The sequence below is a fragment of the Haemorhous mexicanus genome, chromosome 5 (genome assembly GCF_027477595.1).
Source record: "Haemorhous mexicanus isolate bHaeMex1 chromosome 5, bHaeMex1.pri, whole genome shotgun sequence".
Lineage (NCBI taxonomy): Eukaryota > Metazoa > Chordata > Aves > Passeriformes > Fringillidae > Haemorhous > Haemorhous mexicanus.
In genome coordinates this window covers 14,272,105-14,292,575 of record NC_082345.1, presented here as the reverse complement: position 1 = coordinate 14,292,575, position 20,471 = coordinate 14,272,105, and the positions used below count along the sequence as shown (strand labels likewise).

At 36.4% G+C, this 20,471-nt stretch overlaps 1 protein-coding gene across 2 annotated transcripts in view; it reads right to left on the bottom strand.

Moving 5' to 3' along the window:
- The window catches only part of KDM7A (lysine demethylase 7A), a 61,934-nt gene that overhangs the window by 7,427 nt on the left and 34,036 nt on the right, over positions 1 to 20,471 (bottom strand). Inside the window, exons 5-17 of one of the 2 annotated variants that reach the window (XM_059845967.1) lie at positions 19,878 to 20,019; positions 19,429 to 19,615; positions 18,405 to 18,567; positions 15,644 to 15,731; positions 14,796 to 14,902; positions 12,122 to 12,213; positions 8,870 to 8,959; positions 7,784 to 7,993; positions 7,068 to 7,192; positions 6,396 to 6,553; positions 3,146 to 3,243; positions 496 to 644; positions 149 to 357 (exon numbers count right to left, since the gene is read on the bottom strand). In XM_059845967.1, coding sequence (XP_059701950.1) covers positions 149 to 357; positions 496 to 644; positions 3,146 to 3,243; positions 6,396 to 6,553; positions 7,068 to 7,192; positions 7,784 to 7,993; positions 8,870 to 8,959; positions 12,122 to 12,213; positions 14,796 to 14,902; positions 15,644 to 15,731; positions 18,405 to 18,567; positions 19,429 to 19,615; positions 19,878 to 20,019 — 1,818 coding nt within the window. The remainder of the gene's footprint in view (positions 1 to 148; positions 358 to 495; positions 645 to 3,145; positions 3,244 to 6,395; positions 6,554 to 7,067; positions 7,193 to 7,783; positions 7,994 to 8,869; positions 8,960 to 12,121; positions 12,214 to 14,795; positions 14,903 to 15,643; positions 15,732 to 18,404; positions 18,568 to 19,428; positions 19,616 to 19,877; positions 20,020 to 20,471) is intronic. The other variant, XM_059845968.1, reaches the window with a different exon arrangement.

The following is a 20,471-nucleotide window of genomic DNA, read 5'->3' as shown; positions in this document are numbered from 1 at the left end:
CCACAGAATACACCTTTTTAAATGTCAGCCTGATTGATTTAAAAGCTACTAATCTAATAACTACAAATCTAAAAATGTAACTTTAAGTGACTATTCTGAGCACTGTGCCAAAAGCAGGGAGCAGCATTTCCTTAGTTCAGATACCTACCACATTCCATGGTTTTGTGGCTCTGAGATGGCTGTCTGTCTTTATGCCGACTCCTGGGGTAGCTTCTGTGTTCCTGAAGAGAGGTTCTTTTATTTGTGCAGTCTGTGCTTTGAGTATGACCTGGTAAACATGTAGTATAGTGCAATCCTGCCATAGAAAGCATGCCCTGAATAGCTTCTTCTTCTGTACTTGTCGAGGTAGGACATTCCCTAGGAAAATCAAGGGAGTAGTGAGCAGTTCAAACCAGAACCCTTTGAAGGACTGATTTTTACATTGCTATAAAGTAGAACCATAAATACATGCTAAAAGATCTAACAGTTCATAAAAAATGCCCACAATGTGCTTACTTTTTACTGGGAGTTTCATTTCTGGATGGCTTCTGGGTATTTTGACAAAGGTCTCTTGTGACCTTAGATTCTTCTTTGAAATTTGATGTTACTTCCTGCTTCTCTTCATCACCTGAGCTTTCTGACTCCTCTGTGGAGGAATCCTTCTGCTGAAACAAGAGGAAACAGTATACAGAATGGTCACCAGACCTCCTAAGTGGAGACTCTACTGATGCCTTAGGTTTTAGCTTTTATATTTTTCAGATTCTGTACTGCTTTAGTGTGTAGTTCTGAGCTTCATATTAAGGGCTGGTAAGCTCTCTTCACAGAGTAGGTAGACAAAACAATTCCTTTCCTAGTTTGGGACCAAGGACAAATGATCCAAATTCCAGGTCTAAGAACATAAACAATGTGGACTGAAGAGAGAAAAACAAGAAGGATGGCACTTCATAAGCCTAAGCTATAATTGGACAATTAACTCCAATATGCAAATGGACCAGAACTTATCAAAGTGTGAGACCCCATGACCAGTTGACCATTTTGTGACCATTTTTGGGTTCATCTTGGGTGTAGCCCCGGCTGGGCTCTTGTGCTGCCCAAGGTGGATCTATTAAAGCCTTTTAATAAATACCTACTTTATTCCTTTAGCTCTATCTAGCCTCTGTTCTAGGTCAGCCTTCACAAGGCATCACTACCTTAATTTAAGTGAAGAATTCAAAAGCTTCAAGGTCCAACTGTTTTTAAACTTATAGTATCCAGAATGCAATAATCTGAATATAGCAGCTCAGAGGCTGAATATTGTATTACTGATAAGCACATGTTCCACAATACAGAACGCATCACCAAAATCCATCTTTCACAAAGCACCTCACATATTACACCATACACAAATCACTGCATTCTCTTTAATGAGTGCATTAATTATTCTTACCCTCAATATTCAAAGTACAGGGAAAAAATACAGAAGTATGGTTCCAAGCAGCAGCCAGAATTGATGCCTATTATATGTAACAGGACACATTCTGCCCCACAAAACCGCTTCTGGCTCCTGCTCTCACAAAATATAACTTTCAACAGCACCATCTCTGATGAATGACAGATGCTCCCAGGTAAATCCAGAGGACAGCAGGAACAGAGACACAACAGCTGTTGCCTCTCTAACAGAGGCACAGCCTCATTTCATGAATGAAAGAGCTTTTCAGCTCCTGCTGAGATTACAGCTTGTATGGGCAGGAGCTTCTCAAAGGTGGAGCAACCATATGTGACTCAATATGCCTTTACAGGAAGCAAGGGCTACAGTACATATGTTCCTTCTTGGTAATTCAGACTAATCTATTTTCAACAAGTACAGAGAACATCACAATTTTTTTTCTCAAGCCAAGGAATATATGTGACACTCAACAGAGGTTTTGAAAACAGAAGATCGGAGCATTCATAATCCTTAAAGACTGACACCATTACCCCCACCATCAAAAACAGAACTGGAATGAATGAAGTGCAATTTACCACCAAGAGGTATTTTTATACAATAGTTTCATTCACATGAGCAGCTTCCTAAAATTAAAAAGCAGGAGAATATGGAAAAAACTAAGAGAGTAAGTATAGCATAAATATAAAACATTCACTCATTCACAAAGTCACACAAAACTGGCTATATTCTCCTGCAAAGATGAAATATATCACTTCTGAGTAACCACTGATTCTGTGTCTTAGAAAAGGAAACCTAAGCCAAAGCTGCTGGCAATGCAGTTTAGGAAACCATAAGAAACCACACCATGAAGGTTCCTATCACTTATTCCAACATTTACATTAGGTTATTATGAAAGACAGCAAGCATCAAAAAAGAAATCTTGACCACCATGGAAAAAGTAAGAATATGAAGACTTCTTGAAAAGTCATATAATAGGCTGACAACTGAAGGAAAGACCAAGGCATTAGCCTTCCAGAAGCATGAAACAAAAATGTCAGGTAATCACTTCACCTTACTGATAACCAATAAAAATTTAAGTTACTGAGTACAAACCCAATTTGCAAACAAACAAACAAACAAAGTGTTTATAGACACATACACACAACTCTAAATTCGAGAAGTTGTATTAAAAATATGTTTGCAAATATCTATACATATGTGTGCATTCATACTTCCTTTAATTCTGAAGAAATCACCACAATGTAGACCCTCAAATGGAGGAATCCCATCTATTTCCAGCAGTCTAAAATCACTGAAAAAGATTTAGCCACTTCAGGTCATTTACAAAACTGAATACCTGTAAGATGGTTTCCTATTAACTGTGCTCTAAAAGGAAACTGTGTGGTAGATACTCATAATTTGAATTACGAAATTTAGACTCGTTAATAAAGAAATAAATAATGCAACTAGGATCTGACTTTCCTCAGACTTTGCTTGTTCCAGAGCAGGGCATATCCTCTGCCAACCCCACCTCAAAGACAAAGAAGATAAAATTTGGCAAGATAGCATATCTTATATTTTTTCTCATCCCTAGAATAAATAATGAATGAAGCAGCACATTTTTGAGATATTAATCTGAACAAGAACTACATACTTTGTTATTGCTGCTTTAACACAAACTTTGACCAGACAAATATGAAGAATGTGAGCAAAATTATATTTAATTGCTTCATTAATTTCTGAGACTTTTTTTATATGTACCTGTGTAGTGCAATCAGGCTCAGATTCTTCTGAATCAGAAATATCAGAGTACTCTGAGGATCCATTCCTGAGTTCTGATTTCACACTTTCAAAGAACACTGCAAAGATTAAAATATAAGGCACAACATTAACTATGTTAATATTTAACAATGATTTTTGAAGTAAAACCCAAGAAACACATATTTTGTTTCTAACAGTCTGTAAACAAAGGCAAATGCACACACTGATCTTGTTCACAAGTTTGCTTAGGAGGACAGTGAGTTTTCTGCTGCTGACCAATAGACTCCTCAAGCAATTGAGCAGATGAAGACAGGAAAAAACAGTTTATATTTCTTCTTTCCCAAAGGGCACCCATTTCAGAGATGCCACTTGGGCAGTTTCTGTTTTTTTGTATAGACTGGAGTCAGAGCAGTTCTCACCAGCATGTTCCCTTAAAAGACTGCATTTGTCCCAAGGAACCACAAGCAGGAAACACATTGCTAAGTGTTTGGATTCCAGGGCTCAAGGCCAGGAATGAGCTGCATGTATACCTGGGTCAACGCTGCTGGCAAAAATTTTGATTAAGTACAAATTTGTTAAAGATGACAATGTGCAGTTCAGGTAGCGTAAGTTTTTTGGAGAAAAGCAAGACAGGGTAAAAAAAATAATGACTGTGTGTCAAGAAAATAAGGTCTAAAGAAAGAAACATCACTTTAAAAGTACTTCTAGTTTCATACAAAACAATGCTGAAAGCAAAGTTTCATACAAAACAATGCTGAAAGCAAAGCTGCACAAATCAGAAATTAACTCTAGAAGGAGGATCAATAAAATTGAAATGCTGGTTTGTTTTCAGCATAGTTTTACATGAAATCACATAAAAGAACACAATTCTTCCTAACTATAATTATGCAAGCATACAGGATGTGCCTATGTATATACTATGTATATACAATGCAATTCTAGTTGAGGTTTGCTCCTATTGAAGACTGTAGTAAAGATCACAATTAGGCATCAAATATATTTGAAGGGATATTATTGATTTCTAAACTCTGCACAGTGATAATTACTTTTAGAGTCAGAAGAAAGCTAACATGAGATTTGTCATCAGAAAGTGAGTAAATTGAACAGCTGGGACCAAAAGCTAGAGAAGAAAACTAAACTTAAGAGAGTATTAGAAAGAGCCACGAGGAATATCCAAGTACATTAAATGAGCAACACCACTGTATAGGAAATTAAGCTATATAAAGTAATGCTCAACATATAACAATAAATTAATGCTTTTAATTACTGCAGCTCAAAACAACCCAAGGGATTTCTGACTATAACTCATGCCTTTGGCTCATTTCAAAAAGGCAAATAAGATTCTAGGATAAGCAAGAGCACGAACAATACAGAAAACATAATTTTAGAGATCAAAAGAACTTTTCTTTAGACTATTATCTTTTCCAAGGAACTATATTGCTCTGTATGCCTCCAGAGCCAAGGAGAAATATTCCCCAAATTGGGTGAATGAGAGTAGTTATCATCTGTGAGATGAGGCTAAGACACTGAGAGTTAAGAAAGATCTCAAACCACTTTCCCTTCATTCACACCAAGCATCTTGCTCAGTTAAGGACAGCACTTGATCTTTGTCCCTCTGCTAACACTGAGTCACCACTTAAAACCAGGATCTTAGCATGACACACAAAGCTAGATCTGTTTAAAGGCATCTGTCTGTGGACATTCCTCCTGGCCTCAATCCCAGTAAGAACAACCAAAGTTGGCAGCTGTTCTAGGAACAGGTAGTTCCTCTTCCAGAATTCTCTGCAGACAATAGCTTCTCCTCTCTCTCTAGAGTCTCAGTTAAGGTAAAATAATCACACATAACATACACTCAGAGAAGTCTGAAGACACTCAATATTCAATTAAAAATATCAGAATTAGTCCTGAGTGCTCAATTTTTGGAAGAACAATCTCAACATTCACTTATAGTTCTAAGTACATTTAATACATTTGGATACTCACTGCCATATTCATTCTGTATCAAATAAGAACAATAATTTTGAAGAAAAGTTATCATTTCTCTGTATGATTTAGTCTTTGATTCAAGTGCAAAATTTAGTTTGATTTACTTAGTTTAATTTTGGAAGTGGAAAACCACTACAGTAAGCCTTCACTCAACAAGCTGTTTGCCCTGTTCAAGAATACCCAATAGAGACTTCTCTCACGTGCAGGTTTTTTAATACTGTCTTCTGTGACACACAGAAGCACAGTCAACAGGGATTATCATTTGCCTTGTTAATGAAAATAATTAAATATTTTCTTCAGGCTGACAGCAGAGTCAAATGGTATGGTCTGTTGTGCAGGAAACTCAGAGAACTGGAAGTCTCCAGAGGAGTCTTATCATCTTTTGACTTAAGTTTGGTAACAGACACCTCCTGAGCCCTTTTAAGCTCTACTGTGAATGGATGTGACTTATAATTAAGCAGGGAGCTGAAAAGCTATGTCAAGGACTAATTCTATCTGCACACAGGTAAGAGCTATTGAAAACAGGCATTGGCAACAGGCATTCAATATTGATACTTTACTAATACACAGTGTGATCATCACTGCTGAACACTTGGCAGAAGGCTACCAAAAGACCACTAAAGATTAGCTCCCAGTGAAGGGTGGTTTAAAGCACTGGAAAGTGGAATGAAAGTGTTTTACAGATAACCTAAATTCTTTCCTAACCTTGCAGATTACAAAGGTCGAATGTATAAGGTTTCACTAATGTTAAATTATGTCTTTTCACTTGTATGGAATAAAGCAATTCATTAGTAAAACATACAAAATTGTATGATCAACTGTGAAATTGCCAGGTTTAAAATTGGCTATGTATTATGATCTTTCATTCTCTACAGTGAAATGATGTGATGAGCTTTTCACAATGAGGTATATTTTGGTTTAAAAAAAAAAAAAAAACAATCAGCATTCTTACATTATGAAGCAGACCTAGAGTAACAAATACTCATCCAGAACACCAATGAAATCTCCACTGTGAAAAATGCTCTCCATAGCATTCAAGACAGCACTAACACAAAAAGATGAGTTTTACTTTTCCTCTCTATCCTGCTAGCTTCTTCAATAGACAAATATTTAAGAAATGTTTTGTGTAACTTCTAATACTACTGCTCTGATTTATTTCTTTATCCTCTATATACTCAGTCAGACTGAAATATTACAAACAGTAGTTAGACCCTCACTGAGACCATCAAAATATTCAACTGATAGGACTTGGAGACAATCTTACTGTTCAGTGGTTTCTGGGCATCTGCATTCCCTTCTCCTTCAAATCCTGAGGGCTGCTCTTCTACCTTCACAGCTGTCTTTTTTGACCTTGTCCTGTCATCTTCATCTTCACTGTCTGCTGTATAAAGACTTCGATCTGTAAATGGACGTCTCTCGTCTCTTCTCACCAGAAAAAAAAAAAAGTCAGTTTTTACTCTTAAAAACCTGAAGCAACCATTTTCCTTCCATTATTTACAACACACTCTCAAAATGTAACAGTAATATTCTCTTATGCTCATCTCCTCATTCTGAATTGTAGGTATTCCCATTTACTTCCTATACAACTGTCATTTCCATAAAAATATGAAGTTTAACACCAGAGTACTTTTAATGAGAAGCACTCTTATAAAAAGATTCAAAACAACTTTTTCTACTTTGAAGCTTCTACTTCAGTACAGACCCCACAGAGTAAGTGAATGAAATGTTGTAACAAAGGAACACGCAAAGAATCCCTTCCTCTTCACTTCCTAACTGTGGCTCCACTAGGGGACAGCAGACACAGACACTCCTTCAGTATTCCTAACCAGACTCTTACTAGTAAGAACTTAAGAGCTCTACAAATAGAAATAGTAACAATTAGCATACTCTAGACCATAATGACCAGGAAAAAGTGTTCACAAGCAATCCTTTATACCTAATTATTCTTCCATTTGACAGCAGAAGGCGAAGATCATTGTCTTTTGTTCTCCATTCAGGTACTGTAGAAGAGGGCTGAAACGGCTTGTTAAACCTCCCGTTCACTTTTGAGCTTGTGATATCCTAAAGAAGTAAAAGCAATTTTGCTTATTATTTCTTCCTATGAAGTCAGTTGTTTTTTCTGCAATCCATAAAAGATTAAATTCACTACTAGGATGGTTACCACACGGACAACCAACTGAAAAAAGCTCAGACAAACATGTTTGGATGTAAAGAACTTCAGGAGATGACTGCACCTTCTCCTTCCTTGAATCATCTATACTCTCCTGAAGCACCTGAAACAAATACAACTTGCCCATAATACTCCTTTTATGTTTCCTTTGGAGAAATACCAATACATTCAGGCAAGCCAGAAGCTGGGCTTGGAACTGCTACAGCAACTCCTGGATTAGGTATGTGCTCCCTGATATTATATCTCAGAACTGATTTAAAGGACAGCAAAATATCAATAATGGAAAGTAACTTGCCTTAAGCAGAACTTTCTTAGCTCAAAGCAATTTACATTTGACATAAACTCTGAAACAATCTATCCATATCTCATATGACAAAGAGTTCTAGTTTCTATTCTTACGCATCTTAAAACCATTTTCTTTTCAACAGAGATTAGAAAACTACTCTGGTTTTGTTTTTCCTTGCACATAACTCAGTACTTGCCTCTTCCCATGGTGACATCTCCAGCCTTTTTAGTACCTCCCTAGTGTGAAGTTCCAGGATATCCAGATTGGAAGGAGTTTTGGTAGCATGGTCTCGCAGCTTCCTCACCCTCCGCCTGGAGTGGTGAGGGGAAGCTGTTTCATGTGAAGATCGTGAAGTTGGAGACACACCAAGAATTCCCTGAGTTTTAACTAATTTGCTGTTTTCCTCCTGCAATTAAAAGCACTTTTTAGAATAGTCTCAGAGGAATAAATCCACATATTTAAGTACTACTTCTTATTCATCTAATTAAATGTAAATTATGGAAGGAAAATTGTAATACATTTTAGTGAAATAACTACACGTTTCACTCGGATTTAATGTACAAAGTTTAGTTCTACTGCACCTCTTTTTCATTTAAGGCTTTGATGCTATTCCACAAGAGTAGTGCCACCAAAACACATGATTTTATTCAGGAAGGTAGCACAGGTTAGACATGTATTGTACACAACAGATCACATCCCCTCAGACCCATTCTCTTCACACGGAAATGTGAGAATTTTTCAAGAATCAATAACCACTGAAGAATAAAGGAGCAAAACACTGGTATGGGAAAGCAACGAAAAAAAAAAAAGAGAAACCCTCCCCCACTGAGTATTACACACAGCCATAAAACAGAGGAGTGAGCAAAAGAGATGACAACTGGACCAGAACTAACAAGTAGATAGGAGAATGGAATATGGACAGAATATCAAATTAAAAAATTTAAGTCTTCAACCACACATTAAAAATAATTTTAAGTAGTCATAAGTACCTACATTTTAGAAATGCTAAACTACAAATAATTTCACCATTAAAATCTAAATTTCAACAAAAAATACATAATAATAATAATAAATAATAATACTATCCATTTTCTTTATCTTCTTTATCTAAAATAACCATAGCTTAGTATTCCAAACAGTTTCCCTCTTGATGTTCTATTATTAAATGAATGGTAAATAAATAAAAGGTGAATATGGTCACCCAGAAGCATAACTCTAATGGAGTTGCCTGATTCAAAGATTTATTTTCTGAAGACTTACATAGGGCTGCCTCTGTTCTTACCTCTACAGAACGAATCACTTTAGAGAGCTCTTTGATGAGATGCCCAGGCCTAATGTTGTCTGGAATTTCAAAGGCATGTTCTGTTACAAGCTGCATGCAAAGGGAGAAGAAAAGATACTTCTTAGTTTTGGGTTTTTTTTTTTCCCAAATAAAAGCAGAAATAATATGAAATAAACAAAACTACAAGGGAAAAAAGAAAAGTAAATAAAACCCAGATTCATTTCTGTAATAATGACCACAAACTGCCAGGACTGATACACACATACAGTAGCTTCCAGTCCAAGCTTTAGTAGCCAGCAGATATTCCTCAGTGTCTCCAAGATTCCAAAGAAGAGGTAACAGAAAGCCATACTAACAACCACATATTTTTTTTTATCCTCAGTACAGTAATCACCTTTTTTCCCTTTACCATGGTCGGTATAGAGCAATACTTTGAAATTCATTAGTCATGTCTTTAGAAACACCGTAATACTAAGGGAATGTCACCCTGACAAAAATTTAATCTCAAGAATAATCATGAATAACCAAGATGCAGATTTTTAGACATCTTCCTGACATCCAATTCTTAAAATTACCTTCTTAGCTTATCTAAAATCTCTCAGGTTGGAAAATGCATCTCAGACAAAAACCCCTATTCCTTATAAAAAATGTAGGAAGTTGTAAGAGTTTATGTTCTCTTTAATCCTCTGAAACCATATCAGAGACAGATTTCATATATATACACACACACAACAAAAGTTCAAATACTCTTTAGTTAGATCCAGCAAAAAATATTTTGTATGTAGTTTAAATGTCCATTTAGAACAATTTTAGTTAGAATTAATCAGATAAAACATCACTTAACACACAGGCTAGAATGACTGCCTTGAATTCCTGTAATCAACTACTTAAATGGAAAACACTTTCAGCTACCACACACTTCCCAACACTTTCAGCTACCCACATTTCAAAAATGAGATTCAGCAGTAAAATGATTGCTAGAAGCAATTCAATACTGTATGTGCATTTCATTGAACCTGGCTTCCTCTCAGTCATTAAAACAAATTCTTTCTCCCGCTCCCAAAAAAACCCAACACCAACATATAATCATGATATGATTATTCATTTCAGTGCCCCTAATTCTACAGGGAAGATTTTATCAGCTGCTATTATTTACCATTGTTCATTCTTTGAATGTATCACACCTCTACACAATCACCCTGGAGAAAACAGCAGCTCTGTCACTAAACTGTATAATTTTTCCATCAAGTTATTGGTCATTTTAGGACCATTCAATCCTTCCTACTTCACTGTCTCAAAAGAAGATGAGTTTGAAATTCTTTAGAAAATGGCACAAAACAATTCTCTAAGATAATTCACCTATGTTGAAAAGACATACTCCATGAAAGCTCATGAGAGGGGTTCTCATTTGAGGAGCACATGTTTGCCATTTTTCAGGAACTGCTTGAAATCCTCAGCATGAGCAGCTCAAACTGCCATGCACAAAGCTCCTCCTGTCCTCACCTGCCCACAACTCCAAACCTATCACACACGTGGTCTGCTGCATAGCAGGGCTGGCTCAGGGATGAAGCAGCAGTCAGAGAGGATGGATGGAAGGTATGAAACATGGTAGCTGGTGGACAGCAGACAACACTGTGGCTGAATCACTGATGCTCTGCACTTCCCTCACAATGGCTGTGTCTGTGCCTCCAGTGGTTTAGGAATACTCAAAGGTCTCATTAATAAGCATTCAGAATGCAGCAAGTGCAATTGATTTTTCTTCCACAGAGAAGAAGAGAATGTACCACATTCCACATGAATCAAAATACTCAATGACCTACCAGATAGTACACAAATACTACAATACTACTCTACAGCAATCTAGAAAAAAAGAATGCTAATCCAATTTCAAATCAAAATAAGGATTTATATAGCCTTATTTTATATAGTGTTTGATCTCAGTTCAGTAGCCTGATCACTTGGCTTGCTTATTATCCATGCCACAGATGCAAAGATGGCTTGGATTCACACAGGGTTCAGGAGCTTAGGCCCAACATCCCATAAACACTGCAACATTGCTTGCTAACAAGCCTTCATCTAGAACAGCAAAGACCAAGAGACACTGGAGAACCAACTCAGAGGTCCAGCAGAGTTTCATCTGGGATCAGTGATGCTACACAGGCTGGACCCCAGCACATTCCACACAAAAACCACCTCTGCACCTACACCTGATGCTCAGTTCCACAGAGCTCATACTGTTGGATGCAGCATTGTGCAATTATCATACATAATATCATACATACGTGCTGCATGCTAAGTTCTCTTACAAGTAGAACTTGAGGGCAGAAAGAGCAGAGAGATCTCAAAGAGCCAGTTCAAGTCTGGCTTGCAGCAAGGCAATATCACTATCACAAGCAGCAACAAAGCAGAATTAATACCCTCAGTCAGAACCAAACTGCCTGCCAGTGATCAGCACTTTCCAGGAGCGCTGGTTCCAAGAGGGTTTATTAGCCCAGGCACATGAAAAAACACATGGAGTTAGGTCAGATCCAGCTCTGTACCAAACCAAGTCTTCCTGGAGAAAAGAGCACCAGCAAAGCCAGCACTGATGGCATACTTATGATTATACAAGAGTCAATCAACACTGAGCTAGGAGAGTATTCAACTGAAGTTAGTATTCCTCAATCTGAATCTAAACTGACTCTTCAGCAGGTGTAGCTAAAATGTGCTTTCCACACCACTGACATGAATGGAAAATGAAAAATACCATGGCATTCCATCCCTCCACTGCCTCAGATGAGAATTAATTGACTGTATAAACACATTTCTTAGAAAATTCCCCACCTTATCACCTCTGGCATTCTTGTCCTATCCTGAGGTAATGCAAGATTCTACCTCAATCTGCTATAATACTTGAGCTTATTAAATGGCCTAATAGACTTGGAATAATCATGGAATCATGATTATTGGAATGTAAGTCTTGATGAGTCTTGATGCCAAAATCCAATATAAACTTCACCCTAGCCATGGAAACACCAGTTTTTATTTTTTATGAAGTTTTATAGGTCATAGCGTTGTTCAGTGACTAATCATGGAATATAAACTTGTCATTATGATTCCTCCCCACATCAGCAGTATATACTTTCAATAGACTTTTTCAGTACTCATTAACAGATAAAAATAATCTTAAACTTTAAAAGGGCATAGATCTTCACTTAGTTTTAAATCAGAACAGAGCTCACCAAAATAGCAAACAAAATCACTTATACGTACTTCTTTTTTCATCCATAATTTTAAAGCAGTAAGTAAAGCCTTCACTCCTTGCACTAAATAGCTTGGAGGCTGGAAACCATCTTCCCTCAGTTCTAAAAAGGATACAGAAACCAATTTAGAAACACATCAAGAGAGAAAATAGAATGATACCTACCCTTCAGCCAATAAAGTTGCCATTGTGCAACAGCACAGTAAAGGAAAAATTGTGCAAGCAAATGAAACATGGTATGCTGCATTTATGTGCATACTGTAACAAGAATGACCATGAAAAAAAAAAATCCAACCCCACAGTGATTCTACATAAAATCTTCTTTTTCTAAACTTATTCTTGTATGAATTAGGGTTAGTTGTATGAATCAGGGTTAGACATACTAAAGGTCATTTAGGGAAAAAGAAACCAGATCTAAAATACAGAACAAAAAATAACATATTTGAAGAAAGAAATCACTTTTATTTCATGGAGAAGTATTTTAGTCAAAGGGGACCAGCAGGATGTGGGATGTATCTCTAAATTAGAATTTGCATTGCTTATCTCCATACATATGCAAATGGCTCACACTAGCATACTTCCATTTCCCAAACATTTTTTGTCACCCTTCCAATTAACACAGTTCTTCCTCATATGGTTTACATTTTTACTCCCAAAATCAAAGGGACAGGGGGTGGAAACCACTCTGGTTCAGAACCTTCTCTTCTTAGGGAAGTTGGTGTTCCCAACTGATTGCAATTCTTTTTCATTCTCTCTTTTGCTTCATAGGGGTAAAAAAAAAAAGAAGGGAAAAGAGAAATCCTCCATAAACAGCCAAAAGTAGATTAAAACCTCTCCTCATGTTCCTGACAAATATTTCCACTTGTCAATAGCAAATGGATCAATACTAGAACCATTTGGCTCATTTTATTCCCTTAAAAGAACACACTAATAAAACACCATTCTTATGGATTATGTATTAGGAAGCTGGCAGAAAAAGGAAGGTTCTGTGAGTAAACAGCTGTTCTTCTCTCCAAGGCCTCCTACTTGTTAAAAGGTATGAGAGGCAGTGGAGAGCAGAAATCTTCCTGCCCATTAGCTGACTCAGTTGATATAATTTTAAGAATACATTGGAGTACCACAGGCTGAATCTTTTACATGCAATAGAAACAACTGCACGAACTAATAGTAATTCAAATTAGTGAGTACAGCATATATGAACAACAGCACACATTGTCTATTTTGAAACCTCAAGAATTAAGAAAAATATTTAGGTGAATGCAATACTACTTATCATGAAACACGTTCTGCCCACAAAAAGTCAAATTCAAAATGTTTGTAACCCTGTTACCATTCTATAAAATGAAGCAGAAAGACATGTTGTGCTGATTTTGTTCACTGACCTGAATATCATAAAAAGTACTGCTAACAGCTGGGCATCACCATTACCCCACAAAACTGAAGTGGCATCATCCTTTATTCATAAAACAATGGATTCTGACTAACTAACACCTAATTCATATGAGTCTTGATGCCAAAATAAAATATAAACTTCACCCCAGCCGTGGAAACATCAGTTTTTATTTTTTGTGATGTTTATAGGTCATAGTGTTGTTCAGTGACAAAACATCTGCTAAACCAAAGATTAAACATAACATGAGAATAAGCTTCACAGCCCTTCCCTAAGACTCAAGAGGCTCACAGGCTATGGACTCAAGGAGTCATGGGATAAAAAAGGAAGAGGGAAGAGTGGGGTGAACAGACACAGCTTATAGTTAGCTAGATCTTACAGAAACATATGTGTGCTTTTCCAGCAGGAACACAGTTTCTATGGCTTCTGACGAGTTTGTAAACATTAAATATGCATGAATGAGAGAAACCAAAGCAAGCTTTCAAGATAAAAATACTCTTTTTGGAAGGAAAAGTTTTCTGCGAGTTTGTTCTGTTTGGTAAAATTTCTGAGCTGCTCTGGGGTCACTGCGAGACTTTAAATGCTCATTTAGCAATCTGTTCAATGCTTTAATTTGGTGAAAGGAGATGAGATAATTTTCAATAACTTGTACTGTTTTCCCATTAGAAAAAAGTTATGTGGGATTCTGATCTATTCCAAAACAGAAATTGAATTCAGCAGCCTCTTCTGAAGGTTGACTTCTGTCCTTTGAAATACATCATATTATTATGATTAAACAGAGCAGGCAGAGGGCAAGATACTTGAGGAAAAAAAGGTGAAAGGAGATAGGTACTCTCTCAAACACGAATATACACGGGTACAATTACAGAAATTAAGGAATGGGTGAGGAAGTTTGGAGAACAGCAACTGTTAAGAAGCAGAGGCTATTGAGAAACCTCTTGCATAAACACTGATACAAGTGATTTAACACAGCCCATAGGAACTGGTACATCTTTCCTACAAAAGCCCTCACAGCAAGGAGCAGAGGACAGCAGGCACTGTGACTGGAAAGGTCAGAGAAAATTGTAGAAGTGCAAGAAAACTTGGCTATGAAACCACCAAGAAGAAACTCATAGATCTAAATTAGGGGGATCATTTCATAGAACTATTTGCTTAAAGGCTATCAAAGGATATTCAAAGATCTTAAATTATATTAAAGATGCCTGGGAGAAAAACTGATGCCATGGTCCATTATCACTTAAGAGAAAAAGAATTATAAAAGCAGGTATATGTGCATATGTTAAAGCATGCATTACCTTTCAATGTTTCCAGTAAGTTTTTGGCCACAAACCAACAGATGGCTTCAAAGAAAGGAAATTTGAAAAGATCCGGGGTTTTTAGCCTCTTCTCCATTTCATAACACCTGAATAAATGCAAATATTACAAAACATGAATGTTTTAATTATCAAATTCATTATTCAACTATGTAATCATTCAAATTGACACAATGTCCAAAATAAAATGAAATAAAATAACCATGGCCATGATAAATAAAAGAAGTCAAGTACCACATAGTTAAACCCCAACAAGACCACAGACAAGATTGAACTCTGGTCTCATTCAGGCTCTGACCTTATCAAGTTTGACTGCGGCACTTCTAAGAATAAAGTTGGACTTCATAAAACTAGGATACAAACCCAATGTGTGATCTTTTAACAGATGGAATTTTATCGGGATTCCACTGTAATAAATAAAAACAATATGTTTAGAAGACAGCTCTACATCTTGGACAAAAACTAAATACAGCTGCCCTTAGAGGAATGCTGACTTGAGGATGCTCATTTCAACTCAGTGTCGCACACCTGGGCTTGCTTAGTTTTGTTTTACTCACTTATACTAATCTCCAAAGTAGATTTTTTTTTCTTTTTTTTTTTTTCCTCCTTTCAGTCACTTAAATTCTTGCACAGCCTTCATTTTGCTTTTGAAACAAACTTTGCAGAAGTAAAACAAGAGAATGTGCTTGATACATTCTAACTGAAAATGCCACTATTGTCTGTTAGAGAGCCTGTACCAGTTTGATCCTGGTTAAGCGCATGAAGAAAAATCTCTATAAAAAGAATATCCTACTTACTGGAGAACAAGTACAGGAAGAGCTGAGACTAACCTGAGCTGCATGCCAATGTTGAGGTTGTGCAAAAAGTTTCCTCCAAAAGCCATACAATCCTGAGATGTGAGCACAGCGTGAATCCAGCCTGAAATGACAGATGGTGAAACTTAATACACACGTATGAATTATTCCAGGACTGCTCTTAAATACACATATAAGTAAAAATGCTGTTCCTGAAAGAAAAAAAGGAAACAGATTTGTATTCTGTGCTAGGAACAAGTAATTTTAACAAGATGTAAACCACAATTTTTCAGAAATTTAATGGAACTGAAGTTTTCTGAAATAATTAAGCTTAAAACATTTATCACTGGGAGGGGGCGGTAAGGATGCAAAGCCAACTTGTCAAGTAAAAATTCCAAAAGTTTTCACTCCAATCCACAAATATAAACAACACAGTAATGGAAAAATATACTGAACAAAAGATCAAGTCATAAAAATAAAATTATATGTCTTTCAGTATTTACATGTTGCTTACAGTAACTGGGTTGTTTGCACAAAATAAAATCATTTAGCAATACTGAAGTTTCTCAAATAGGAATTCAGAAGTGGTCCTATAAATTATTCTAAATACAGCCATTCTAAGTCAAGTGAAATTATGATCAGTTTAAAACCCAGTCTAGACACGTTATAAAATTTGTCACATAATTGAAATATTGTCCTTAAGAAATCCACTATTCAACATGGTAAAGCATGGCCAACATTAGGCTATAGATCTGGCTAATTACTAGGGGATAATTTCAACTAAGCACACAAAAGAACACATTACATGAGCTGCCTGATTAAAAATAGTTATCTGTGAAATTCATACTGTGGAGCTTTAGTGTAAGTAAACTACAAGGAGACTTTCTCTGTCAAGATCTGATTTTGCATGCCTACAGATGCTTGACACAAGATGAGTTGGCCAGACATTTGCAGACTGCTTTATGCTTTCACTGAGTGTAAGCAAGATGGACAAACATAGGAAGCTTCCCAATTTGAGGAAAGATCAGACCAAATCACAAACAACTACATATTACAGACTAGCATTAAATTTATGCCCTAATTCAGGCAATAATGAGCAGTTTCACAGCGTACCTGCATCAACCTAAGATTTTAATTTTTTTTTCTTTCCTGCTTGTTATTTTTATGCTGCACTTTTAATCCAGGTCTACATAACAAGGAATGAAAATCTGGTGTAGACCACACAATACCTTGTATAATATTTAAATAACTTTAAAGAGCCTCCCAGTGGATGTTATTCACCTACATGCAAGATTAATTTAAGATCAGAAGACTACTTTGGACATATTTCCAAGATTATAAAATAATTATGACATCCACTAGAACCAGTGCAAGCAGAAACAGCAAGTGATTTGCACCAGAGATCAGGGGATTTTTTTGTCAAAGACTTTCCTCAGTCTTGCAGAATTTTCCCTTTCTTTAAACACCTGTCTCAAAACCTAGTTTAATTTACGGGTTCTTTTGCTGCACTCCATCATATGTATATAAATAAGTATGTGTGTATACACATCCACCCATATGTGTATTTGAAAGTACCCTTTTATGTGTACACACATTGAAATACATGTACACATGAGAAATTATTATCTGATAATACTCTTCTTCATGGCCATATTACAGTGATAGATCAGATTCAGCTGATTACATAGAAAGCTATTTTCTGTCAGTCACAATAAAGTCTGTCATTCTGTAATTCTGCTTTCTCTGTTCAGAGATTTATCAACTTACACACATGGACAATTAATGCTATTTCTTGCTGGAAATACATTTTTTAAAACCTCTGGCTGTTCAGGAATGTCAAGAGCACACAGAGGGCCTCATCAGGTAGTACTTATTCTGCACAAGCTGTGTACTAGAACAGTAAACACTGAACCTCACAGGTACAGAACTGAGCTATGAGAAAAATGAAGTAGTCTAGAAAGTACAGGATGGAATAATGTACTGATCATAATCTTCAAGACTTCTTCCAGAACTAGAATTGTAAAACATTTTCCTGCCTTATGTATTTATTTAAAGCTTTCTTTCCGCTCAAAAAAGAGAAGACAGCACCCAGTACAAATTTTCAATAATAAAATACTAAAAAGCATTTATAGGAACAGGTTGGATAAGCAAAAATACCAAAACCTGGCAGTCACTTTATCAGCAAAATATTGTTTGATTTATTAAAGACTTGTAAGCTTACGGCATTTGGGAGTTTGTGTAGGGTGAGGTGTTTTGTTTCAAGCATTTGTCTGGTTGTTATTATTTTATTGAAGAATTGTTTTGACATTTCTCACAACAAAAGCAAACAAAAAAACCCACCCAACTCATATTCTTAATACTCTAGCCTACAGCATAAGAAGTTTATGCCACGTTTTTGTAATAATTAGGCTTAGTAGGCCTTGCAATACTGAAATGTGTAAAAATAAAACTGTATTATAAAATTAGTGTAAGAATTCAGTCTGAATACTTAACAAATAGTGAACAATCTGTGCTTTATTAACTGGAACTACTTCCCTGATAATCAAAATCAATTTTAATTTGTTGTCTTCTAATTGAGTAACAAATACCCTTTCATTCCCTGGTAACTGTTATGACTGTCAGGCAATCGTAAAAGCTAATTACTTGCCTTGAAAATCTAAAGTTCTAATTGTTTTATTATTCTCTCTTATCCATAATTTTAGAGGATATCAAATGTTGATAATGCAATTATTTTACCATATTCCTAATTCCTGGTGATTAAACTTGCTAAATCCTAATACCAAAAGTAAAGTCTTACCTGTTGGGACAAATAAAGTGTGTCCTTGCTTCACAACACACTTGTAACATTTGTCAACCTTGTCCCCAAAATATACTTCACTCTGGGTGACAGATGAACTCCAGGACTCATAGAGAGCCAAATTTTCATCAGTGGGCTTGATTAAATAGAATATCTTCTCACCCTGTTAAACAAATACACCAAACAAATAAATTAATATTTTCCTAGGTACACTACAACCTCTCAGTCACTCCTAATGAAGTAACAGATTGACCTAAATGAAAAGTATTCCATCTTCCCACTATGGCATGTTTAGGCAGTGTCTCACAAATGCAATCCACCAAGAGCTTAGATACAGCATATTAAACAGGTGGTGTCTTGTGATTTAAAGGAAGCAAACAAACCAACCAGAACTTTTCATGGGACTACAAAAATATCCAGTTTTTATAAACAATACATGGATATGCACACACCTACCAAAGGAGAAAATGAATGGATAAAACCACTTTGCCTCTTCTGTGATGTACACATGGTCAGATTAGTGAGAATAAAAAATTGAATATGCCAATGATTTTCATTCAATCATTTTTTTCCTGCTAAAACCTCACTATTTCACCCACAGGTCTACTGAAGTGATCAGTCAACCAATTACAGTCTACAAGTCACCAACAGCATGCTAAAATAAAAGCATAAAAATGCAACACCAGAGATGAATAATTCACTTTCAACCTCCTCCCTTAGCATTGCAAGCCCAAGTTTTCGTGCGGGTGATAATGCCACAACAGAAGGCTGCACACTGAATAACTTTTGTTTCACATAGTCATAGACATCCAGGGAGTAGCTGGGAACTGGAACAGGCTCCCCAGCAAAGTGGGCACAGCACCAAGCCTGACAGAGCTCAAGTGGTGTTTGAACAATGCTCTCAGGCACATGGTGTGACTCTTGGGATGTCCTGAGCAGGACCAGGAGTTGGACTCGATGAACCTCCTGGGTTCCTTCCAACTCAGCATATTCTGTGATTACGTAAATCAAGCAGCATTCATACCCAGAGAACGTGGTACCAAACTGATGTTCCTCCAAAATCAATATGAAAATCTGTATAGCTGTCCTGGACACCCATTAAGCAATACTTCTGAACAAAAGGCTTAGGGAAGACAGAATCATCTGGCCAATAATTTTCCACCCACGAAAGCTTTCTGGCAATGTCTGGTACTTCCACTAATTCAGACATCCTTTTAAAAAAACAAACAAACAAAAAAGAACTGTTAATATAAGCAGGAGTAAGCACACCTCTTTTTAAATGACAGCTTCCTACAAAGACATTACTTATGAACTAATAAATACGCTTTATATCCACATTACGTGACAGTGGCTGTCTACATAAAATACACCTCCTCTTGTCTTTCCCACTACAGGCATTATATTCCTACACATATATTGTTCAGCTTAGTGAAAACCACTTCCTACATTCAAGGAATTGAAGTCAATACTCACTTTGTGTCCGAGAATTCCAGGCTGATCACATTCAATACTTTGGGTCGGTCAGGATTTGTGAAGTATTTAATGTAATTATGGAGCTTCATTTTACTGTCTGCTTGTCTTGCTACATCTATGACATCTATCACTTTGTCACCACCTGTGAAAAACAGGATGACCTTCTTAAGGCTATCACAGATAAAAGACATTTCAGGAATTTTAGAGAAAATTAGCTTTTTTCCAGTCTTCATCAAAACATTTCTGCAGAAAAACTCTACTACTATCATTATTCTCTTGGAAGAGAGACAGATCAGTACAAACCAACTTTTTATTAGGTTTAACTTCAATTACTATAATCAGCCAAGGACAGAACTGAAAACACTCTAAAAATAAATCCTCTTTCCTGTGGTTAACCAAAAAGAAAGAGTAGTATAGAATGGCTCCATCTGTTTTTAAAAAAAAAAAAAAAAAAAAAAAAAAAAGGTTTATGGCTGCAATTGCAAAGAGTAGCATGCAGAAAGCTATCAAGGCAGATCTCTTCCTCACTTTTCCTATCAAGCATCACCAAACCCCCTCCTTCCTTACATACATGCACACCTTGCAAGCACGCAG